General features: G+C 45.9%; 1 protein-coding gene across 1 annotated transcript in view; it reads right to left on the bottom strand.

Annotated features, from left to right (window-relative positions):
• The window catches only part of LOC144685914 (myosin-IIIb), a 174,377-nt gene that overhangs the window by 20,850 nt on the left and 130,557 nt on the right, over positions 1–22,970 (bottom strand). The window contains exons 22-25 of the mRNA XM_078550934.1: positions 22,503–22,594; positions 17,921–18,082; positions 17,301–17,431; positions 12,023–12,204 (exon numbers count right to left, since the gene is read on the bottom strand). Of these exons, the coding sequence (XP_078407060.1) occupies positions 12,023–12,204; positions 17,301–17,431; positions 17,921–18,082; positions 22,503–22,594 (567 nt within the window). The remainder of the gene's footprint in view (positions 1–12,022; positions 12,205–17,300; positions 17,432–17,920; positions 18,083–22,502; positions 22,595–22,970) is intronic.

Consider the following 22,970-nt stretch of genomic DNA (forward strand, 5'->3'; position numbering starts at 1 on the left):
CTGTTCGAAATCTATCCCATTTAGCATGGTGGTAGTGCCACACAACATGGAGGGTATCCTCAATGTGAAGGTGAGACTTCATCTCCACAATAACTGTGCAGTTGTCACCCCTACTGATACTGTCATGGACAGATGCATCTGTGGCAGGCAGGTTGTTGAGGAGGAGATCAAGTATGTTTTTCCCTCTGGTTGGTTCCCTCGCCAGATGCCGCAGACCCAGTCTAGCAGCTATGTCTTTTAGGACTCGGCCAGCTTGGTCAGTAGTGGTGCTACCGAGCCACTCTTGGTGATGGACATTGAAGTCCCCTACATTATGCGCCTTTTCCACCCTGGGTGCTTCCTCCAAGTGGTGTTCAACATGGAGAAGCACTGATTCATCAGCTGAGGGAGGGCAGTACGTAGTAATCAGCAGCGGGTTTCCTTGCCCATGTTTGACCTGGTGCCATGAGACTTCATGGGGTCTGGAGTCAATGTTGAGGACTCCCAGGGCAACTCCCTCCTGACTGTATATCACTGTCCTGCCGGTGGGACAGGACATACCCAGGGATGGTGATGGTGGTGTCTGGGACATTATCTGTAAGGTATGATTCCATGAGGATGACTATGTCAGGCTGTTGCTTGATAGCCTGTGAGACAGCTCTCCCAATTCTGGCACTAGCCCCCAAATGTTAGTAAGGAAGACTATGCAGGGTCGATAGGGCTGAGATTGCAGTTGTCATTTCCAGTGCCTACTTCGATGCTGGGTGGCCTGTCCAGTTTAATTCCTTTTTTGTGACTTTGTAGCGGTTTGTTACAACTGAGTAGCTTGCTAGGTCATTTCAGAGTCAACCACATTGTGGGTCTGGAGTCACATCTAGGCCAAACCAGGTACAGACAACAGATTTCCTTCCCTAAAGTATATTAGATCCGTGAGGGTATGCGTACCATGCTCTCCGTTATGGAGGAGGAGTCCATGCGGAACATGAGCATTGCATTAACCCTCATGGCTGAGCGCACGGCCTCCTCCATTGAGAGAGTGGTGACTTTCATGGAGAGGAAGCTCCGGGGCAGAATCAAGGGTTCCTGCAGTTGTACTTGGACCTGCAAGCCCTCTCACAGGCAATGACTTCATGTGCTCAGTGTCAGTGGGAGATGGATGAGGCGTCCAGAATCCCAGCTAGGTGCCCATCCATCAATGGTGAGCAGGGAGGTCCAAAGCGACCTCACGTTGGCGCACAAGCTGCTTGTCTTCTCCACGGGCTCCTCTCAGGGCACCCTGGATGGTGGCAGCAGCTCCTCCGCCCCTCTGCCAGTAACTGTCACATCTGATGAGGCTGTGACGACTGGGGAGATGCCAGCCGTGGCATTGGCTGCTCCCTCCCAGGCAGGGCTAGCACAGGCTCCACTGGCCAGAGGACGACTGCCAAGCTCATGAAGGCCAACAAGACAGCTGAGTCAGCCTGTCTCCAATGCCAGTGCCAGTGAGAGTGGAGCACCAAACGTAGCACTCGCAAACTTAAGTTAAAGGCACCTTGAGCATAAGAGGGACAGGTCACAGGTGATTTTATGTTCATTTATGTTTACTTTATCTATACTGGTTTGGGAATGAAGACCAGACAAGTTTATGTAAATAGTTTGGAATTGTCAAAATGAGATAAATTTTGCTTTTGTCACATGGCTTTAGTTTGCTTCACCTTTTTATTTTATCGGTGCAGGGTATGCCAGCATGTAATGTAAAGGCCGTAAGTGGCTCTGAACTTTATTGCACAGGCACTGAGTGTTCTATGTGTTCAAATGAAAGGCTCCTTTCAGACACCCGGGATGGAGGCAGCAGCCCTGGCATGTGGTTGAAGCTGATCTTTGGTAGCCTAGCTGAAGGAGCGTTGGATCAAGCCATCCCTGGTATCCGACTCCCTGGGAGGTTACCAAGGTCTGGCTCCATGCCCTCAGCATTCTCACCTTTGGACTCACTACTGGACTCATCATCTGTGGCCTGTGCAGCTGCCTCAAGATCCTCTTCCTCCAGTGGGTCCCCCCTTGGCAGTGGCAGATTGTGGAGAGTGCAGCATGCAACCACAATCAGCGACACCCGCTTTGGGGGTACTGTAGTGCACCCCCTGAATGGTCCAGGCATTGGAAGCACATCTTGAGAAGACCTATGGCCCTCTCTATCACTGCCCTTGTGGAGGCATGGCTCACATTGCTCTGCTTCTGTTCTTGGGTGGCGGAGAGGTGTCATGAGTCACCTCTTCAACGGATAGCCCTCATCATCCACCAGCCATCCATCCAGCCGGGCTGGAGCACTGAAGAGCCTCGGCACCTGGGAGTGTCTCAGGATGTAAGCGCATGGGAGCTGCCTGGGTACCTTGCACAGATTTGCAGGATCAGCATCCTGTGGTCACACACTATCTGCACGTTCATGGAGTGGAATCCCTTCCTGTTGACGAAGGCACCGGGCTGATCCACCAGCGCCTTGATGGCCACATGTGGGCAGTCGATGGAACCCTGGACACGGGGGAACCCAGCAATCACTACAAAGACTCTGGCTCGCTCTGCCTGGCTGGTGTCATCAAGTATGGTAAAGAATAAAGGTCAGTACCCACCTGAGCAGTGCTTCTGTCACCAGCTTGACGCAACTGTGGACAGCTGATTGGGACACTCCACACAGATCCCCCACTGACCTCTGGAAAGAGCTGGAGGCATAGAAGCTGAGGGCCATTATGACCTTCAGAGCCAGTGGCATGGAGTGTCCACCCACACAGCCAGAGCTGACCTCAGGCCCAAGCATCTGGCAAATGGAGGTCACGCGCTCCCTTGAGAGGCGGAGCCTCCTTTGGCATTGCACCTCGGACATATTGAGGTAGCTGTATCGCTGCCTGTAAACCCTGGCAGCAGGATAGTGGAGTCTTCTGCGGCCCCTTCCGCCTTGGACTACCTGCTGGCCCTGTGCCTGCACCTCTTCTCCCAAAGGTCCCTCCCCTGGAAGCTGCATAGGGACACCTGGCCCCCTCTCCCTTCTGCCCCTCTCTTCCTCCTCAGATGAGGTGCCTCCAGCAGAGACCACAATCCCCATGACCAGGGTAAGGGAAGGCTGTCTGATACCTGGAAGGGTCCACATGGTCTGAATCCTCCGGGGGCCTTGCAGACAGTCCTGAAATGAATCCTGGAAATGCTAAGAATGAAGCCCCGAACAGAGATGAAACTGCCAAGTACCAATAAACAACCAGCTGCAAACCATCTCCAAAACTCCTCACACTGGCAATGCTGCTGACCCTTTTTATCCCGCCCTTGGATGAGGTTTATGAGAATATCAGCTGGCCACCTCCTGGTTTTGCCCATGCAATGAGCTGGAAATCGCATGGGCAAGCAAAAATCGCATTCAACTGGACTGTTAAGGACCTTAAGTAGCCACTTAATTTATGACGGGAACCGCTCTGGCACCCACATGCGCCCGAGTGAAATATCGCGGGAATGCGTGATGACGCTTGCACACTATTTTACTCCCACAGGACGAAAAATTCTACCCACGAACAATCTCATATTTCACTACATCTGATATACGACGTCAGTAAACTAATTACTACTGAGACATTGCTGTTGGTAGAAATCCATTATATTTTTAAAACTTGCAGGTAGGATGCATAATTCTGTGCAGTACCTGTTATGCCTATGAATGGTACTGTGATAGGATTTAAGAGTGTTCAATGATCACGAATAGCGAACTTGACTGTTCTGTTCAAGAAAGGGGGGGAGACAGAAAGCAGGAAACTACAGGCCAGTTAGCTTAACATCTGTTGGAGGGAAATTGCTGGAATCTACTATTAAAGAGGTTATAGCGGGCACTTAAAATCCCAATGCAATCAGGCAGAGTCAACATGATTTTGTGAAAGGAAAATCATGTTTGATTAATTTACTGGAATTTTTCGAGGAGGTAACAAGCAACATGGATAAAGGGGAACCTGTGGATGTGCTATACTTAGGTTTCCAGAAGGCAACTGACAAGTTGCGACATCAAAGATTACTATGCAAAATAAGAGCTCATGGTGTAGGGGTTAGCATGGATAGAGGATTGTTTAGCTAACAGGAACCAGAGAGTAGGCATAAATGGGTCATTTTCAGGTTGGCAATATGTGACGAGTGGAGTGTCACAGGGATCAGTGCTGGGGCCTCAACCATTTACAATTTTTATCAATGGCTTGGATGAAGGGACTGAATGTATGGTTGCTAAATTTGCTAATGGCACAAAGATGGATAGGAAAGTAAGTTGTGGAGAGGACAGAAGGAGTCTGCAAAGGGATATTGACAGGTTAAGTGAGCGGTCAAAAATTTGGCAGATGGAGTATAAAGTGGTAAAATGTGAACTTGTCCACTTTGGCAATAAGAATAGAAAAGCAGTATACTTAGGCGGGGACAATGGTGCAGTAGGATTGTCGCTGGACTAGTAATCCAGTGACCCAGGGTAATGGTCTGGGGACCCAGGTTCGAATCCTGCTGCAGCAGATGATGGAATTTGAATTCAATAAAAATCTGTAATTAAAAGTCTGATGATGACCATGAAACCATTGCCGATTGTTGTAAAAACCCATCTGGTTCACCAATGTTCTTTAGGGAAGGGAGTCTGTCATCTGGCCTACTTGTGGCTCCAGGCCCACAGCAATGTGGTTGACTCTTAAATGTCCTCTGAACAAGGGCAAATAGGGATGGGCAATAAAGGCTGGCCTAGCCAGCGACGCCCACATCCCATGAATGAATAAAAAAATATATCTAAATGGAGAGGGTACAATGAGGTACAGAGGGTTCTGGATGTCCAGGTACACGAATCAGGAAAAGTTAGTAAGCAGGTACAGCAAATGGTTAGGAAGGCAAATAGTGTGTTTTTATTGCAAGGGAAATGGGATATAAAAAAGGGATGTTTTGCTACAGTTGTACATCTAGGGTACTGTGTACAGTTTTGGTCTCCTTATTTAAGAAAAAACAATTCAGAGGAGGATCAGTCGGCTGATACATGGGATGGGTTGGGTGTGGTTTATCTTATGAGCAAAGGTTGGACCAGCTGTGCCTGTATCCACTGGAGTTTAGAAAATTGAGAGGTGATCTTATTGAATCATAAAATCCTGAGGAGACTTAACAGGGTGGATGCTGAAAGGGTGCTTCTCCTTGTGGGAGAGATTAGAACTAGGGTACCCAGTTTAAAAATAAGACAGGGACCAGAAGAATTTTTTTTCCTCTCAAGAGGATTGTGAATCTTTGGAGCTCTCTTCCCCAGAGATTGGTTGAGGTTGAGGGTCATTGAATATTTTTAAGGCAAAAGCAGAAAGATTTTTGACTAACATGGGAGGCAGGCAGAACATGGAGTTTAGGCCACAATTGAATCAGCCATGATCTTATTGAATGGCGGAGCAGGCTCAAGGGGATGAATGGCCTACTCCTGCTCCTAATTCGTATGTTCGAATAGACGTTTTTGAAATTAGGAAAAAGTTTGGTATGATAGGTGCAGAGAGAAGTTGCCACTGATGGGGAAATGTAAAACTAGAGGCCATCAATATAAAATAGTCATATAAGAAATCAAATAGAGAATTCAGGAGGAACTTCCTTACCCAGAGACTGGGGAGAATGTGGGACAATGAAGCAAATAATACGGATGCATTTAAGGGGAAGCTTGATAAGCAAATATGGGAGAAGGGAATAAGGGGATAAGATTTTTACAGGGGAAGACAAGAGGGTGCTTGAGTGAAATACAAAGGTCAGCATGGACTTGTTGGGTTAAATGGCCTGTTTCTGTCTTGTATATCTTATGTAGTGTTACCAACTAAAATAACAGTTTATATTTAGTATTTGTTCTGGTTAGCATGTAGTTCCACACTTTATTCAGTGAGTGGCTCTGCAGCAATTTGTAACATATTCCTGGGTTTTAGATCAAGCTATGCCACAGAAGTATGATTTAGAATTTTTATTGTGCTTAGAATAATAAAATTCCTCTGGAATCAGTCCAAATTATATTTCCTTGGGTATTCGTCAGCTCAATTTACAATCTACTAATTTGTTTTTGTGAGGGCATTTACAATCCTCTTCAGTTAACCATTCATTCTATTTTTATGCCAACTGTACATTTTTTTTATTTATTCGTTCACAGGATATGAGCATTACTGGCTAGGTCAGCCTTTATTGCCCATCCCTAATTGCCTTTGAGAAAGTGGTGGTGAGCTGCCTTTCTGAACCACTGAAGTGCACCCACAGTGCTGTTAAGGAGGGAGTTCCAGGATTTTGATCCAGTGCCAGTGAAGGAACGGTGATATGTTTCCAAATCAGGATGTTGTTTTTTTGGAGGTGAACTTCCAGGTGGTGTTCCCATGTGTCTGCTGCCCTTGTCCTTCTGGATGGTAGCTGTTGCGGGTTTGGAAGGCACTGTCTAAGGAGCCTTGGGGATTTTCTGTAGTGCATCTTGTAGATGGTACACACTGCTGCTACTGTGCGTCGGTGGTGGAGGGAATGAATGTTAAAGGTGGTGAATTGGGTATCAATCAAGTAGGCTGCTCTGTCCTGGATGATGTTGAGCATCTCGAGTATTGTTGGAGTGGCACTCATCCAGGCAAGTGGACAGTATGCCATCACACTCTGGGCTTATGCCTTGTATATGGTGGACAGGCTTTGGGGAGTCAGGAGTATGCCTGGTGCTGCTCCTAGCATGCCCTCCTGCACTCTTCGTTGAACCAGGGTTGATTCCCCTGGCTTGATGGTAATGGTAGAGTGGGGGATATGCCAGGCCATGAGGTTACAGATTGTGTTCAATACAATTCTGCTGCTGCTGATGGCCCACAGCACTCCCAGTCTTGAGTTGCTAGATCTGTTCATTTAGCACGGCGGTAGTGCCACACAACATAGCGGAGGGTTGATACCTCAATGTGAAGATGAGACTTCATCTCCACAACTGTGCGGTGGTCACTCCTACCGATACGGTTATGGACAGATGCATCTGTGGTAGGCAGGTTGGTGAGGATGAAGTCAAGTTGTTGGTTCCCTCACCACCTGCTGCAGATCCAGTCCAGCAGCTATGTCCTTTAGGACTCGGCCAGCTCGGTCAGTAGTGGTGCTACCGAGCTACTCTTGGTGATGGACATTGAAGTCCCTCACCCAGAGTACATTCTGTGCCCTTGGCACCCTCAGTGCTTCCTCCAATTGGTGTTCAACATGGAGGAGCACTGATTCATCAGCGGTACGTGGGAATCAGGAGATTTCCTTGCCCATGTTTGACCTGATGCCATGAGACTTCATGGGATCCGGAGTAGATGTTGAGGCAACTCCCTGGTGCTGTCTGGGACATTATCTGTAAGATACGATTCCACGAGGATGACTATGTCAGGCTGTTGCTTGACTAGTCTGTGAGACAGCTCTCCCAATTTTGGCACTAGCCCCCAGATGTTGGCAACAAGGACTTTGCAGGGTCGACAGTTTGCTGTTGTCGCTTCTGATACCTAGGTCGATGCTGGGTGGTCCGTCCAGTTTAATTCCTTTTTTGAGACTTTGTAGCGATTTGATACAACTGAGTGACTTGCTAAGCCATTTCAAGGCCAGGTAAGGATGGCAGATTTCCTTTCCTAAAGGACATTAGTAAGCCAGATGGGGTTTTACGACAATCGACAATGTTTCATTATTAGACTTTTAATTCCAGATTTTTATTGAATTAAATTCCACCATCTGTGATAGGATTTGAACCCAGGTCCTCAGAGCATTACCCTGGTTCTCTGGATTATTAAAAGCAAAAAACTGCGGTTGCTGGAAATCCAAAACAAAAACAAAAATACCTAGAAAAACTCGGAGGGTCTGGCAGCATCTGCGGAGAGGAACACAGTTAACGTTTCGAGTCTGAATGACCCTTCAACAGAACTAAGTAAAAATAGAAGAGAGGTGAAATATAAGCTGGTTTAAGGGGGGGGGGGTGGGACAAGTAGAGCTGGATAGAGGGCCAGTGATAGATGGAGATAACCAAAAGATGTCACAGACAAAAGGACAAAGAGGTGTTGAAGGTGGTGATATTATCTAAGGAATGTGCTAATTAAGGGTAGAAAGCAGGACAAGCAAGGTACAGATAGCCCTAGTGCGGGTGGGGTGGGGCGAAGGAATCAAAAAAGGCTAAAAGGTAGAGATAAAACAATGGATGGAAATACATTTAAAAATAATGGAAATAGGCGGGAAAAGAAAAATCTATATAAATTATTGGGAAAAAAAGAGGGGGGATCAGAAAGGGGGTGGGGATGGAGGAGAGAGTTCATGATCTAAAATTGTTGAACTCAATATTCAGACCAGAAGGCTGTAGAAGATGAGGTGCTGTTCCTCCAGTTTGCGTTGAGCTTCACTGGAACAATGCAGCAGGCCAAGGACGGACATGTGGACACGAGAGCAGGGCGGAGTGTTGAAATGGCAAGCGACAGGGAGGTCTGGGTCATGCTTGCGGACAGACCGAAGGTGTTCTGCAAAGTGGTCACCCAGACTGCGTTTGGTCTCTCCAATGTAGAGGAAACCGCATTGGGAGCAACGAATGCAGTAGACTAAATTGAGGGAAGTGCAAGTGAAATGTTGCTTCACTTGAAAGGAGTGTTTGGGCCCTTGGACGGTGAGGAGAGGGGAAGTAAAGGGGCAGGTGTTGCACCTTCTGTGGTTGCATGGGAAGGTGCCGTGGGAGGGGGTTGAGGTGTAGGGGGTGATGGAGGAGTGGACCAGGGTGTCCCGGAGGGAACGATCCCTGCGAAATGCCGCCGGGGGGGTGAAGATGTGTTTGGTGGTGGCATCATGCTGGAGTTGGCGGAAGTGACGGAGGATGATCCTTTGAATGCGGAGGCTGATGGGGTGAAAAGCAAGGACAAGGGGGACCCTATCATGTTTATGGGAGGGAGAGGAAGGTGTGAGGGCGGATGCGCGGGAGATGGGCCGGACACAGTTGAGGGCCCTGTCAACCACCGTGGGTGGAAAACCTCGGTTAAGGAAGAAGGAAGACATGTCAGAGGAATTGTTTTTGAAAGTGGCATCATCAGAACGGATGCGACGGAGGTGAAGGAACTGAGAGAATGAGATGGACAGGAAGCGGGGTGTGAGGAGCTGTAGTCGAGGTAGCTGTGGGAGTTGGTAGGCTTGTAATGGATATTGGTGGACAGTCTATCACCAGAAATTGAGACAGAAAGGTCAAGGAAGGGAAGTGAAGTGTCAGAGATGGACCATGTGAAAATGATGGAGGGGTGGAAATTGGAAGCAAAATTAATAAATTTTTCCAGGTCCAGATGAGAGCATGAAGCAGCACCGAAGTAATCATCGATGTACCGGAGAAAGAGTTGTGGGAGGGGGCCGGAGTAGGACTGGAACAATGAATGTTCCACATACCTCATAAAGAGACAGGCATGGGGCCCATGCGGGTACCCATAGGCACACCTTTTATTTGGAGGAAGTGAGAGGAGTTTAAGGAGAAATTGTTCAGTGTCAGAACAAGTTCAGTCAGATGGAGGAGAGTAGTGGTGGATGGGGATTGTTCGGGCCTCTGTTCGAGGAAGAAGCGGAGAGCCACCAGACCATCCCGGTGGGGGATGGAGGTGTAGAGGGATGGACGTCCATGGTGAAGAGGAGGGGCTGGGACCAGCCTTCTGCTCTGAATATTGAGTTCAACAATTTTAGATCATGAACTCTCTTCCATCCCCACCCCCTTTCCGAACCCCCCCTTTTTTTTCTAATAATTTATTTAGATTTTTCTTTTCCCACCTATTTCCATTATTTTTAAATGTATTTCCATCCAGTTTTATCTCTACCTTTAGGCATTTTCGATTCCTTCCCCCCACCCCACCTCCACTAGGTCTATCGGTACCTTGCTCGTCCTGCTTTCTACCCTTAATCAGCACATTCCTTTAGATAATATCACCACCTTCAACACCTCTTTGTCCTTTTGTCTGTGACATCTTTTGGCTATCTCCACCTATCACTGGCCCTTTATCCAGCTCTACTTGTCCCACCACCCCCCCCCTTAAACCAGCTTATATTTCGCCTCTCTTCTATTATTACTTAGTTCTGTTGAAGGGTCATTCGGACTCGAAACGTTAACTGTGTTCCTCTCCGCAGATGCTGCCAGACCTGCTGAGTTTTTCCAGGTATTTTTGTTTTTGTTTCTGGATTATTAGTCCAGCGCCAATATCACTACGCCATCACCTCCCCTTTTTTTTTAGCCACAGTATTTATATGACTGGTCTAGTCAGTTTCTAGTTAATGGTAACCTCTAGGATGTTGATAGTGGGGGATTCAGTGATTGTAATGACATTGAATGCCAAAGGATGATGGTTAGATTCTCTCTTGTTGGAAATAGTCATGGTGTGAATGTTACTTGCCACTTATCAGCCCAAGCCTGAACGTTATCCAGGTCTGTGTGTGGACATTGCGTTTAGTCTGTGTATTGACTCCAGAACAGAAGATTCTGGCCATAGTGCCCTAGGTCCAATCATCTTCAGCTGCTTCATTAATGACCTTCCTTCCATCATAAGGTCAGAAGTGGGGATGTTCAGCACCATTTGTAACTCCTCAGGTACCGAAGCAGTCCAAGTTAGGTGGCGGCCGCGGAAGTGGGAGTGATTTCTACTGGGTGGGCTGACCATGAATCCGTGAAGAGCTCTCCAATTCTCACAGTGGGGCCAAGCAGGAAGTCGCTGCCCTGCCTTTATCGCAGGGGGTCGAAAGTCCGGCCACCATATTTAAAGGTCACCTTGACAGCCTGCACTATCCCTTCACCTTTGCCGTTCACTGCTCCACCCTTCCCCACTAACCCTTCCTCCCTTCTTTGGTCATCCTCCTCATAACTTGCACTGCCACTACCCGATCTCAAGCATAGGCTGGCATTTACAGACACCCCCCCCTAGAAGTCAATGCAGCAGGCTACTCACTGGTAATCATGGAAGCAGTCTACCTCCAGGTGCATGCCACTTATGTGCAGTCGTGAATGTGAACGTTCTAATTTCTCACAGGCGGGGAACTTAATTCCATCGAGCTGGCCTTTTAGTGAGCATGCATGACATGTTAATGCATGCAAGAGATCAGCTGTGATCTTATTAAATGGCGGAGCAGGCTCAAGGGACTGGATGGCTTACGCTTGCTCCTTGTTTGCATGTTCATATGTTCACCCCGAAGTTGGAAAACTGATCTTTGGCCTCACATCAAATAAAGCTCTCCCACCTGCCAAAGGACTATTCTTACAATCATGGTCATTGTGAATACTTGTCTGAGTTTCAAAAGTTAAAAAAGTATCATCTCAGCAGCGGGGTCCAAGTTCACAGCTTGGTTGACGGTTTAAAGAGGCTATTAAAGGTTAAGCTGTCTTTGAAATGGGGGCTGAATAGCTGTTTGTTTTTACAACAGATTGAACATTTGAGGAGATGTTAAAAGCTTTGAATGGGTTTCATGAATGGGAGTTTTTTTCACTATCAAATGTGTTTGAGTGAGTGCTATATTAGATTGTTAGAAGTTTATTTCTTTTAGTTTCACATGACTCCTGAGCACCTGGTGGATGCTGGTGAATGGCTAGGGAGTTGGCATGTGTTTATGAGGGGCCATGGAGGCAATGAGGGGGGATGGGTCATGGGAATGTATTGGCATGGAGGGGGAATGGGAGGGTGGGTGGGTGAGGGGGTGTGAGGGGTGAGGGCTAGTGGGCCGAACAGCTTATAAAACAACTGGAATGAAGTCCAGATACCTGAGACAGGCCCTCTGACCAGTCCACTTCAGCATTCGCCCACCTCCGTGGCAGCCTTTGATCAGCTTTTTGGGTCAGCAGGCCTGCCTCTATCCCGCCCCTGCCTCCCGGAGCGAAAATTGGGTCTAACTCGGCCCTTTAAACTGAGGCGCGTCTGCCAAGCAGAAACTTCCCGTCCTCAGCTACACGCCTCGGTAGCAAATATCAGACAAATAGCTAAAATCATTGGATTTGTAGAAGTGATATGCAAATCAGTAAAACTAAACATGGTATTGATGCAGTAAAACTTAAACAAAACACATCCAATAGATTTAAAAGCAGACTCACCGCCGTGTAATCATTCCATGGAACCAGCCTGGAAAAGTCCCATTCTGGAGTACTTTTCGAGCCTGAGTCTCTTTGAACCACCGAATTGTAGCTCTTTTCTTGTTAATTCGCTGCTCCTTATCTGCTTGTTCCTGTAGCCAGCTGCTGCTCATGTGGTCCCGAGAATTATCGAATGGGGTTGCCTAAAACAAAGGCAGAGCTTAGAGCAGACACCCTTGCCTCCTTTTTAAAATCAATCAGTTTTTTTTTTACTGAGTTATTAAAGTCAACAGTGGAAATCGGATACCAATGCCTGGGACTGGGATTCCTTTGTCTTGGGGCAATACTGTTAAAAAAAGAAAGTCCAAGTTTAAGCGATGCCCTGATTTTAAAACTCTCATCCCTGCTTCCAAATCCATACATGGTCCCTCTGCATTTCTGTAATCCCCTCCAGCCCTACCACCCTCAGAGGTATCTGTGCTCCTGCAATTCTGGCCTCGTGAGCACCCTGATTTTAAATCGCTCCACCATTCCTGGCCATGTCTTCAGCTGCCAAGGCCCTAAGCTGCAATTCCTTCCCTACGCCACTCCACCTCTCTTTGCTCCTTTAAACAAAAACAGAAAATGCTGGAAAAACTCAGCAGTTCTGGCAGCATCTGTTGGAGAGAGGAACAGAGTTAATGTTTCGAGTCTGTATGACGATGCTAAAATGGAAAAAGCAGGGAATGGGATTCCAACCTGCTGTGCCTGTTACTGTTCTTACAGTGATGGATTTACAGCTATCTGATGGTGGGGCACTTATTTGTGTATTTAATTTGTGCTCCCACATTGCAACTGGGAGCTCAGTTGAAATTTTACATTTGCTGCATGGGCTTTCCAGAGAAACTCAGCAATAAAAGGAAGGTGGGAGTTGCTGGCTCTACATCGGAAGTGCGACTTACAGCACTCCTTACGGGCTAGGAGAATCAGGAGTGTGCCCCCACTCCTTACGGGCTAGGGGAAACAGGGGTGCTCCCGCAACACACATCCCCAACTCCCCCCAGCCCTATCAGGGAAACCTTCCATTGATGGTGGTCGCTCTCTCCCACCCCCACCCCCTCCCCAATGGCCTCTCTCTTTCAAAGCTCAGATCGCAGACAAATTGACCTGCCCTGCACCTCTCTTAGTTGTCTCTTCAAGTCCTAAGCGTCATCCTCGCCCAATCCTGATGGCAGGGGGCTGTCCTAGCGACGCATGGGTGCTGTGTACAAAGCAGAAAACTGCTTTTTCCACCCCACCCCCCACAACATCCTTGCCGGGTTCATTTGCTGTTTGTTGGACCCCCCACTCCCCAACTCAGGCTCATAGTTACTGAAAGATTCAAAATAGAAAGCAATCCTCTTCACGTTAAAATGGCAGGAGTCGAAAATATTTAAAATCAATGACAAATTTCACAATAATGTGCACAGACGCAAGGTGATTTATATACACCAAAATAAACAGGGAAAGTTGGTGCGTAGTAGTCATGTCTCTGGACTGGTATTCCAGAGGCCTAGGCTAATGCTCTGGGGTACACAGGTTCAAATTCCATGGCAGCTGGTGGAATTTAAATTCAATTAATAAATCTGGAATATAAAACTAGTCTCAGTAAAGGTAACCATGAAACTACCATTGATTGTCATAAAAACCCATCTGGCTCACTAATACCATTTAGGGGAAGGAAATCTGTCACCCTTACCTGGTCTGGCCTACATGTGACTCCAGGCCCATAGCAATGTGGTTGACTCTTAACTGCCTTCTGAAGTGGGCTAGCAAACCACTCTGTTTAAAGGGCAATTAGGGATGGGCAACAAATGCTGGCCTTGCCAGTGACACCCACATCATGTGAATGAACAAAAAAAAATTTGCATCAAAAAATGGTTTAGAGTAAATATAGAAAATGAATATATTAATTTTAAAGTTGAGTTTTTTGTAAAGATAAGTGTTCTTTATAAACTTCAAGTTGGCAAGTAACTTTAAATTAAGTGTTTTCAGTTCATTTGAAGGAAAAGAATCCCAAGCCAAATCATCGATTTTCTACAGAGGATCTGTGATAATGAATATTAATTCTCTTACACAAAGTCCTGTGACATTGTGTGTCCAGGAGCCTCACCTATAAGATTTGATCATAATTAAAGTGAAAAAAGTATTATAACTTTGCCCAAAACCATCCAAATCAAATGTGTCCAGCCAAGGAAAAATGCAAGTTAACAGATTGCATGCCTCTCTGAGCAGTTAACAGTCTGAAAACTGGCAGTGTCAGTATTATTGTACTCTTTGTTTCTTTTGACTATAATTTCCTGGATAGGAAGAAATGACCATCACTCTAAATGGACATCTTGCAAAGCAGAACACTGTGCCCCTTTAAATATATGTTCCTCCCACCATCTGCCTCCTCTAGTCCTCGCAGCTAAATTATCACCATGCCATGCTGCTCCAACTAAATGATCAGGTCATCTGGGTCACTGACTTCATTACTCACAGAAGCTTTTCCCTTTATCTGATGCAACATGTGCTGCTGTTCCAAGTAACCAAACAAAGCTACAAAACTCAAAAATCAAGTAAAGCCAAACTAGCAGTGAGATAGGCCATAAACTTGAACTCTGGCACTATTAATGTGGAAGTTAAGCTCACTGACTTTTTTTTCCAATATAAATGTTGTATTTGTTAATGATTTAAACTTAAATGTGGGAGGCATGTTTGGGAAATTTGCAGATGGCACAAAAATTGGCTGTGTAGTTGATAGTGAAGAGGATAGCTGTCAACTCCAGAATATCATCAATATCATTTGGTTTAGTGGGCAGAGAAGTGGCAAATGGAATTCAATCCGAAAAGTGTGAGGTAATGCATTTGGAAAGGGCAAACAAAGCAAGGGAATACTCAATAATTGGGAGGCTATTGGGAGGGGTTGAGGAAGTGAGAGACCTTGGATGGCATGTCCACAGGTCCTTGAAGGTGGCAGGACAGGTGGACAAGGTGTTTAAGAAAGCATATGGAATACTTTCCTTTATTGAACGAGGTATTGAATACAAAAGCAGGGATGTAATGATGGAACTGTATAAAATGCTGGTTAGGCCACTGCTGGAATTGTGTACACAGTTCTAGCCACATTACAGGAAGGACACAATTGCTCTGGAGAGAGTACAGGGGAGATTTATAAGAATGTTGCCAGGGCTTGAAAATTGCAGCTATGAGGAGAGATTGGTTAGGCTAGGGTTGTTTTCCTTAGAACAGAGGAGATTAAGGGTGACCTAATTGAGGTGTACAAAATTATGAGGGGCCTAGATAGGGTAGACGAGAAAGATTAGCTTTCCTTAGCTGAGGGGTTAATTACCAGGGTCATAGGTTTAAGGTGATTGGTAGAAGGGGACATGAGGAAAAACTTGCTCACCCAGGGGGTGGTGGGCATCTGGAATTCACTGCCTAAGTTGGTGGTTGAGGCTGAAATGCTCAACTCATTTAAAAGGTACCTGGATCTGCATCTGAAGTACTGTAACCTGTAAGGCTATGGGACAGGTGCTGGAAAGTGGGATTAAAATGAGCAGCTAGTTTCTTTTTTCTCTTTTTGGTCGGTGTGGACATGATGGGCTGAACGGCCTCTTTCTGCACCGTAACTTTTCTATGGCTCTATGTTGACAAGTTGGAGAACTCTCTTCACACTGCTCGCTTTAGAACTAAAATGAGGCAATGATCAAATCTTAATTGAGAGTATAACATATGCGAGGTTTTATAAGATAGTTAAACTGTCTCTTTTAATTCAAGGTAAAATGGAGCAAGTGACCTGCTACGAGTTCTGCCTGACGATAAGCCAAAGTGACCGCTTTACCATGGGGACTGGAGGCATAGGTCAAGTCCTATTGAAACCTAAGTGCCTGATTTAACACCTGCACACAAAGGGAAAGGCAGCTGTTTGTGCTATTGCAGATTTACTCACTCAGAGCCACTTGACAGGGAGAGGGAGAGAGAGAGTCCGAGAGAGAGAGAGAGTCCGAGAGAGTCCGGGGTGGGGGGGGGGGGGAGATGAGAGAGAGAGACCGAGAGAGAGTGCAAGAGAGAGAGAGACCGAGAGAGAGCGTGTCCGGGAGAGGGAGAGAGAGAGAGAGAGAGAGGGAGTCCGAGAGAGAGAGGGAGTCCGAGAGAGAGAGAGAGAGAGAGGGAGTCCGAGAGAGAGAGAGAGAGGGAGTCCAAGAGAGAGAGAGAGAGGGAGTCCGAGAGAGAGAGAGTGAGGGAGTCCGAGAGAGAGAGAGAGAGGGAGTCCAAGAGAGAGAGAGAGAGAGGGAGTCCGAGAGAGAGAGACACCCCGAGAGAGAGAGACACCCCGAGAGAGAGAGACACCCCGAGAGAGAGAGAGACACCCCGAGAGAGAGAGAGACACCCCGAGAGAGAGAGACACCCCGAGAGAGAGAGACACCCCGAGAGAGAGAGACACCCCGAGAGAGAGAGACACCCCGAGAGAGAGAGACACCCCGAGAGAGAGAGACACCCCGAGAGAGAGAGACACCCCAAGGGGGAGAGAGAGAGAGAGAGAGAGAGAGAGAGAGATATTCAGAGAGACCGAGAGAGAGTGTGTGTCCGAGAGAGGGAGAGAGAGAGAGGGGGAGAGAGAGAGAGAGAGAGAGAGAGAAAGAGAGAGTCCGAGAGAAAGAGTCTGAGAGAGAGAGCGAGAGTGAGCTAGGAACAGCAGCTATTGCAAACAGGTTGGGGAAAGAAAGGCTTCTGTTAGCCACCAGGCAACCAGGCAGACTGAGGGCAGGAGCACTTTCTCTGGTTGAAAAGATGGGGCCGGTAGAAATATAAGGACACTGGAAGATTTACTCAGAGGTGGTTGGAAGAAGGAATCACTGGAGTGTGCTTTGCTGCTGGATGTCAGTTCGTGGATACTCAGAAGACTTTTGATAGACACTGTGCATTACAACTCAAGAAAAACGGGGAGAAGCAAGCCTGATGGAAGCTGGGGGTCGCTTCGGACTGATTCCTGCAAAGGTTACAATTCTGTGGACAGTGCGGTATAATGTATAAATGCGCCTTGGGAGTTGTCAGTCATTTAGGAGGTTAAGGGGAATATCGTTTCCCTAGTTTAGTGTATTAGTCACCTACTAAGTAATGTTTAGTCGTGGTTGTGTTTAGTTTGTTACTTTAAAAGTCTTAAAATGTGAAATCTTGTCATGTGGTCCTTGGGGTCTGTCACTGGAAATTCAAATCTCTTTTTAAATGTTATCGGTTTCTATGGGGATCCCTGTAGGAGACAATATACAATTTATTCTCAGAAAGAAAGACATACCTCTGCTAATTTACTCCGGGGTCTGGGAACAGGAGGTTGCACTGCATTGCAAGGTTTATCCGCAGCTACGGAACAAAGTCGAGGGAGAGGCTTCTTTTTTCTTGGGAGTGGAACTGGAGGTGTCGCCAATCCTGCACAGTACAGATTTTGCTTAACAGCATATCATTTTCTCTGCAAAGAGATAGCTTATTTTCGACAGTTTATATAGTCTGCTTATCAATCCACTGATTCACTTCATTCCAATATGACTATTGGATTGCTACAGAATATGTATACCACATGCATATAATATTACATACACTAGGTGGCCGGCAGTGGAGTGCTAACTTCAGCTGTTTTTGGGTATGGTGGTGGGGAGGAGTCAGGGAGGGGGAGCGGATGGAGTGGTGGAGTGAAGGAGCAGGAAGGAGATAGGGGTGCTAGGCCAAAACCGACTAAAGACTGGGGTGCAAACAAAGATAGTTTACACAAGGCATGCAACTAAACTAATATTGAAGATTTATTTCATACTGAATCACCAGGAAAATTCTGCTGGTGTTGCATTGTTGACAGCTGTGATCGCTTCCATGGAATTTTGTCAGAATGCTAATAAATGTGCTTACAGCCTAATCAACACCTACTTTCATTTATCCGTTCTATTTCCTGCTTCTTTCTCTCCATTTCTTGTTCTAATGCAATCTGCCGTCTTTCTTCAATCTCTCTTTCCAGTTCCAACTGACGCTCGTTTTGTAGTTCAGCAGTTAAGGTTCTATATCTGTTTTGACAGCGGAATCTTTTATAACCTGAAGAACACAAAAGGAAATAAGTCACCTGGACCAAGTAATTTCTACAAAGTCTCCAGTTCTGAAAATCAGTAATTTTACTTGTCAAAGAGCAAAGTAATGATCATGAAGCACAAATACAATTTGTGGAGAGTAATGGGTTTATGGAAGCAGCACAATGATGAAGGCTGTAGGTTCAGCACTTCACTCTGCTCAGTTTTTTTGTCAAGCAACATCTGATGAATTTTCAGAAAGATAAATCAACAAGAATCATTCCCAGGAAGTGAATGAAGATTTGACTTTGAGAATACAACTTGTATTGATTATAGGACAAAGCTTTTATCTAAAATTATATTGAATATACAGTACAGAAACAGGCCATGCAACCTAACCAAGCTACACTGGAGTTTATGTTTCACTCTAGCCACCTCTCATCCTTCCCCATCTATGGGGGAAGGAGGATCCCTGCCCTTTGCTAGTCAGAGGCTCTGGAGGTGGTCAGTAGAATTTTTACAGCAGCTGCCCAGGAATCTCGTGCAGATGGGAACCACCACACACAGCGTCCATTGAAACAGTGCCCTGTAACAAATTTTTGATGCTGAAGAACCATGGGCAGGGTTTTCCTCTGGGCTTCTGAACCCCACTATCAGACTCCAATGAGATCAGAAATCTGCACTGTGGTAAACAATCACTCTTGGTGATTTTCCAATTAAGGGCCAGAGGGCAGGCTCTTGAAACTTAAGAGTCAGTGGCCTTCCAGCTCGAAAACACAACGGGATCCTATAGATGGTAAGGCTGATGGTGCCTAAAAATGGCACCCTCTCTCTAACTTTTTACATTTATATAAAAAATGGCATTTGCAGCCAGGCCACCACGAAGGGGTAAGGTGCCAGGTCTGGAGAGTGGGGCAGTAAGAGAAACCCCTCTACAGGGCAGCCTGCAGCTCCTGCTGAACAGGGAGGGCCTCCAGGCCTGCCTGGAGCATTGAACCACCCAGTCTTGTGCTGAGAGGTCACCTCCTCGCAGTTAAATGGCCCTCCACTGGTTGCAGGATCCTGGAGACCAACTGAAAAATTCCAGTAAGCTGCTGGCAATTGGCCTTAAATGGTACTTTAATGAGTCTGATTGGCTACCCATCACATGTGGGCAGGTAGCCTTGACGCAATTCCCATCCCATCTCTGGGAAATTGGCCTGGTGGCGAGATAGAACCATAGAACACTACAGCACAGAAAACAGGCCATTCGGCCCTTCTAGTCTGTGCAGAAATATTATTCCTCTAGTCCCATTGACCTGCACCTAGTCCATAACCCTCCAGACCTCTCCCATCCATGTATCTATCCAATGTATTCTTAAAACTTAAGAGTGAGCCCGCATTTACCACGTCAGATGGCAGCTCGTTCCACACTCTCACCACTCCCTGAGTGAAGAAGTTCCCCCTAATGTTCCCCCTAAACCTTTCCCCTTTCACCCTAAAGCCATGTCCTCTTGTGTTTGTCTCTCCTAATCTAAGTGGAAAGAGCCTACTCGCATTTACTCTGTCTATACCCCTCACAATTTTGTAAACTTCTATCAAATCTCCCCTCATCCTTCTACGCTCCAAGGAATAAAGTCCTAACCTGTTTAATCTTTCCCTGTAACTCAACTCCTTAAGACCTGGCAACATCCTAGTAAATCTTCTCTGCACTCTCTCAATCTTACTGATATCCTTCCTGTAGTTAGGCGACCAGAACTGCACACAATACTCCAAAGTTGGCCTCATCAATGTCTTATACAACCTCATCATAACATCCCAACTCCTATACTCAATACTTTGATTTATGAAGGCCAGTATGCCAAAAGATTTTTTTACAACCCTGTCTACCTGTGACGCCACTTTCAGGGAATTATGTATCTGAACTCCCAAATCCCTTTGTTCCTCCGCACTACTCAGTGCCCTACCATTTACTGTGTATGTCCTACCTTGGTTTGTCCTTCCAAAATGCAACACCTCACACTTTTCTGCATTAAACTCCATCTGCCATTTTCTGGCCCATTTTTCCAGTTGGTCCAGATCCCTCTGCAAGCTTTGAAAGCCTTCCTCGCTGTCCACAATGCCTCCAATCTTAGTGTCATCAGCAAACTTGCTGATCCAATTCACCACATTATCATCCAAATCATTGATATCGACAACAAACAACAATGGTCCCAGTACAAATCCCTGAGGCACACCACTAGTCACAGACCTCCAGTCTGAGAAGCAATCATCCACTACCACTCTCTGTCTTCTCCCACACAGCCAATTTTGAATCCAGTTTACAACCTCTCCAAGGATACCAAGTGTCTGAACCTTCTGAACTAACCTCCCATGTGGGACCTTGTCAAAGGCCTTACTAAAGTCCATGTAGACAACATCCACAGCCTTTCCTTCATCTACTTTCTTGGTAACCTCCTCAAAAAACTCTACAAGTTTCGTTAAATACGACCTACCACGCACAAAGCCATGCTGACTATCCTTAATCAGCCCTTGGCTGTCCAAATAATTGTATATCCGATCTCTCAGAACACCTTCCAATAATTTGCCTACTACTGACGTCAGGCTCACTGGCCTGTAATTACCTGGTTTATTTTTGGAGCCTTTTTTAAACAACGGAACAACATGAGCTACCCTCCAATCCTCCAGCACCTCACCCGTGGCTAAGGACATTTTAAATATTTCTGCCAGGGCCCCTGCAATTTCTACACTAGTCTCCCTCAAGGGAATATCATGTCAGGCCCGGGGGATTTATCTACCTTTATCCGCTGTAAGGCAGCAAGCACCTCCACCTCTTTAATCTCTATATGTTCCATGACACTACTGCTTGTTTCCCTTCCTTCCTTATACACTATGCCAGTTTCCTGAGTAAATACTGATGCAAAAAAACTGTTTAAGATCTCCCCCATCTCGTGAGGCTCCACACATAGACGACCACTCTGATCTTCAAGGAACTAAGAAGCTGGCATGCAGGCTGGCAGCACTATTTTAACACTCAAATGCTTCTGTTCCCATTCCCAGTGGGGCCTAAAAATCAGGCCCCATGTTTTTATTTAAAAGACCAAAAATGGAGATTTTTCTTGATGAGAATAGTAAGACCCTTTAAGACACAGACAGCTGTTTTTGAAAAAAAAAATCAGCTCTTTTGATGTAGGCGACACAGGTATGCTACTTTTGTCTATCTTAAGTTTCCCCCAAAATGAAGGATGATCGCTGCGGTCATTTTGGTGATTGTGCTCCCACCATGGTTTTACATATGAAAGTCTGGGGTATTGATCTAACAACAAGCTGCAATCTATATTCAAGCCAGTGCAATGTGTCACTTCGAATGTTGTGGTAGGTGGGATGGGAGGTGTTAGTGCTCACATGGCATTAACTGCTCGTTCTTCTCAGTTACAGATGGAATTAAGTGCTGTCAAAGTAACCAGGTGAGCTGTTGCACTGCATCCTGTAGACTATACATACCAGAGGTAGTGTCCTGGTGATGGAGAAGGTGGATATTAAGCCCAGTGACATGTGGGCTGATCTACTCTGTCCTGGATGGTGCTAGCATCTTGAGTGTTGCTGTGGCTTCAACTCTCCAGGTGAGTGTTAAGTACACACTTCTGACTTGAGCCTTGTTGATGGCGGTGAGGCATTGAGGAGTCAAAAACTGAACCACTCATCACAAAGTATCCAGCCTCTGTGCTGCTCTTGAAACCTTGGTTTCAGTATGGCTGGTCCAGGTAAACTTCTCTGGTCAACGAATGACCAAAATACTATTGTTGGCAATTCAATAATAGTGATTCTATTATTGGGATGAGATGGCTATCATTTGGCATTTATGGGGCATGAATGTCACCAGTCCCTTGTCAGTCCAAGCTTGGATGTTATCTAGCTATGGTGAGCTGGTTCATCAATGGAAGAATGGCGAATGGAGCTCTGGGTTACACTCTGCCCTTAAGCGGTGCCTGATACCAAGTAAAAAAATCGGATTACACTGTTCTCTGACAACTCATTTGTATGTAAATTACATTAGGGCATGATCTTCAGGTGCAACCATTTGCAAAACCATAAAGAAATCTGAGCTACAATGTTGCTCAGGTATCAACACGGAAAGGATTAGCGCGCAACTTCCAGTCATTATTTGGATACTTGGCCGAGGAAAATGACCCACGTAGAGTTGCATTAGTGGGAAGTTTTCTGAGTTAGTGAAATGTATTAATTCAGAGAATAGAGTTTTAATCAATGTGACACTGGAAATGAAAGATAATTTTCCTCAAAGCTGTTGGACTGAGTGTGCTCCATTATAATACTTCTAAAGTTGCTATTCATCAGCTTCTGTTTTTTATTACCAAGCTAAAATATTATTAAAAACGTCAACAAAAGGGTAATTTTCCCTCCAAGTAGGACTGAATTATTCAAAATTCACATTGACGGTTGTTGCTTACTTTTCTGGATAATTATTGCAGCTTTTTCAAGTCTTTCGATACACTTTGCCAATTGGTCCTGATGCCAGTACTTAAAGAACAAGCGGGATTTTCTGCAGACAGAAAAAAAAATCCATCTTAAAATATGATCAAGAAATCAATGTGACACTGCAAACTGGGGTCACCAGCAAGACAGGTTCAAATAGTTGGATTCTCTAAATTCAAAGTGAATATGAACCTTCTACCCGAGTAATGTGAACAGATTATGGAAAGTGAAAGGACAGCTTCTCCAATAACTCGACACATATACCCAAGCTATATGGAACACAAAATTCCAAGGCTTGATTCCCAGTATATGCTAAATTATCTGATCCATGCCAGGTCTACTCCTGTTGATTGCTGCCCAGGACACAGATGGATAAGGGGCAGGAACAGTATAAAGCTTGGCTGTGATGTCCCCTGTTGAAAACTGCCCCCCTGTGCATAAAT

Source organism: Cetorhinus maximus, chromosome 1 (genome assembly GCF_964194155.1).
Source record: "Cetorhinus maximus chromosome 1, sCetMax3.hap1.1, whole genome shotgun sequence".
NCBI classification, from domain to species: domain Eukaryota; kingdom Metazoa; phylum Chordata; class Chondrichthyes; order Lamniformes; family Cetorhinidae; genus Cetorhinus; species Cetorhinus maximus.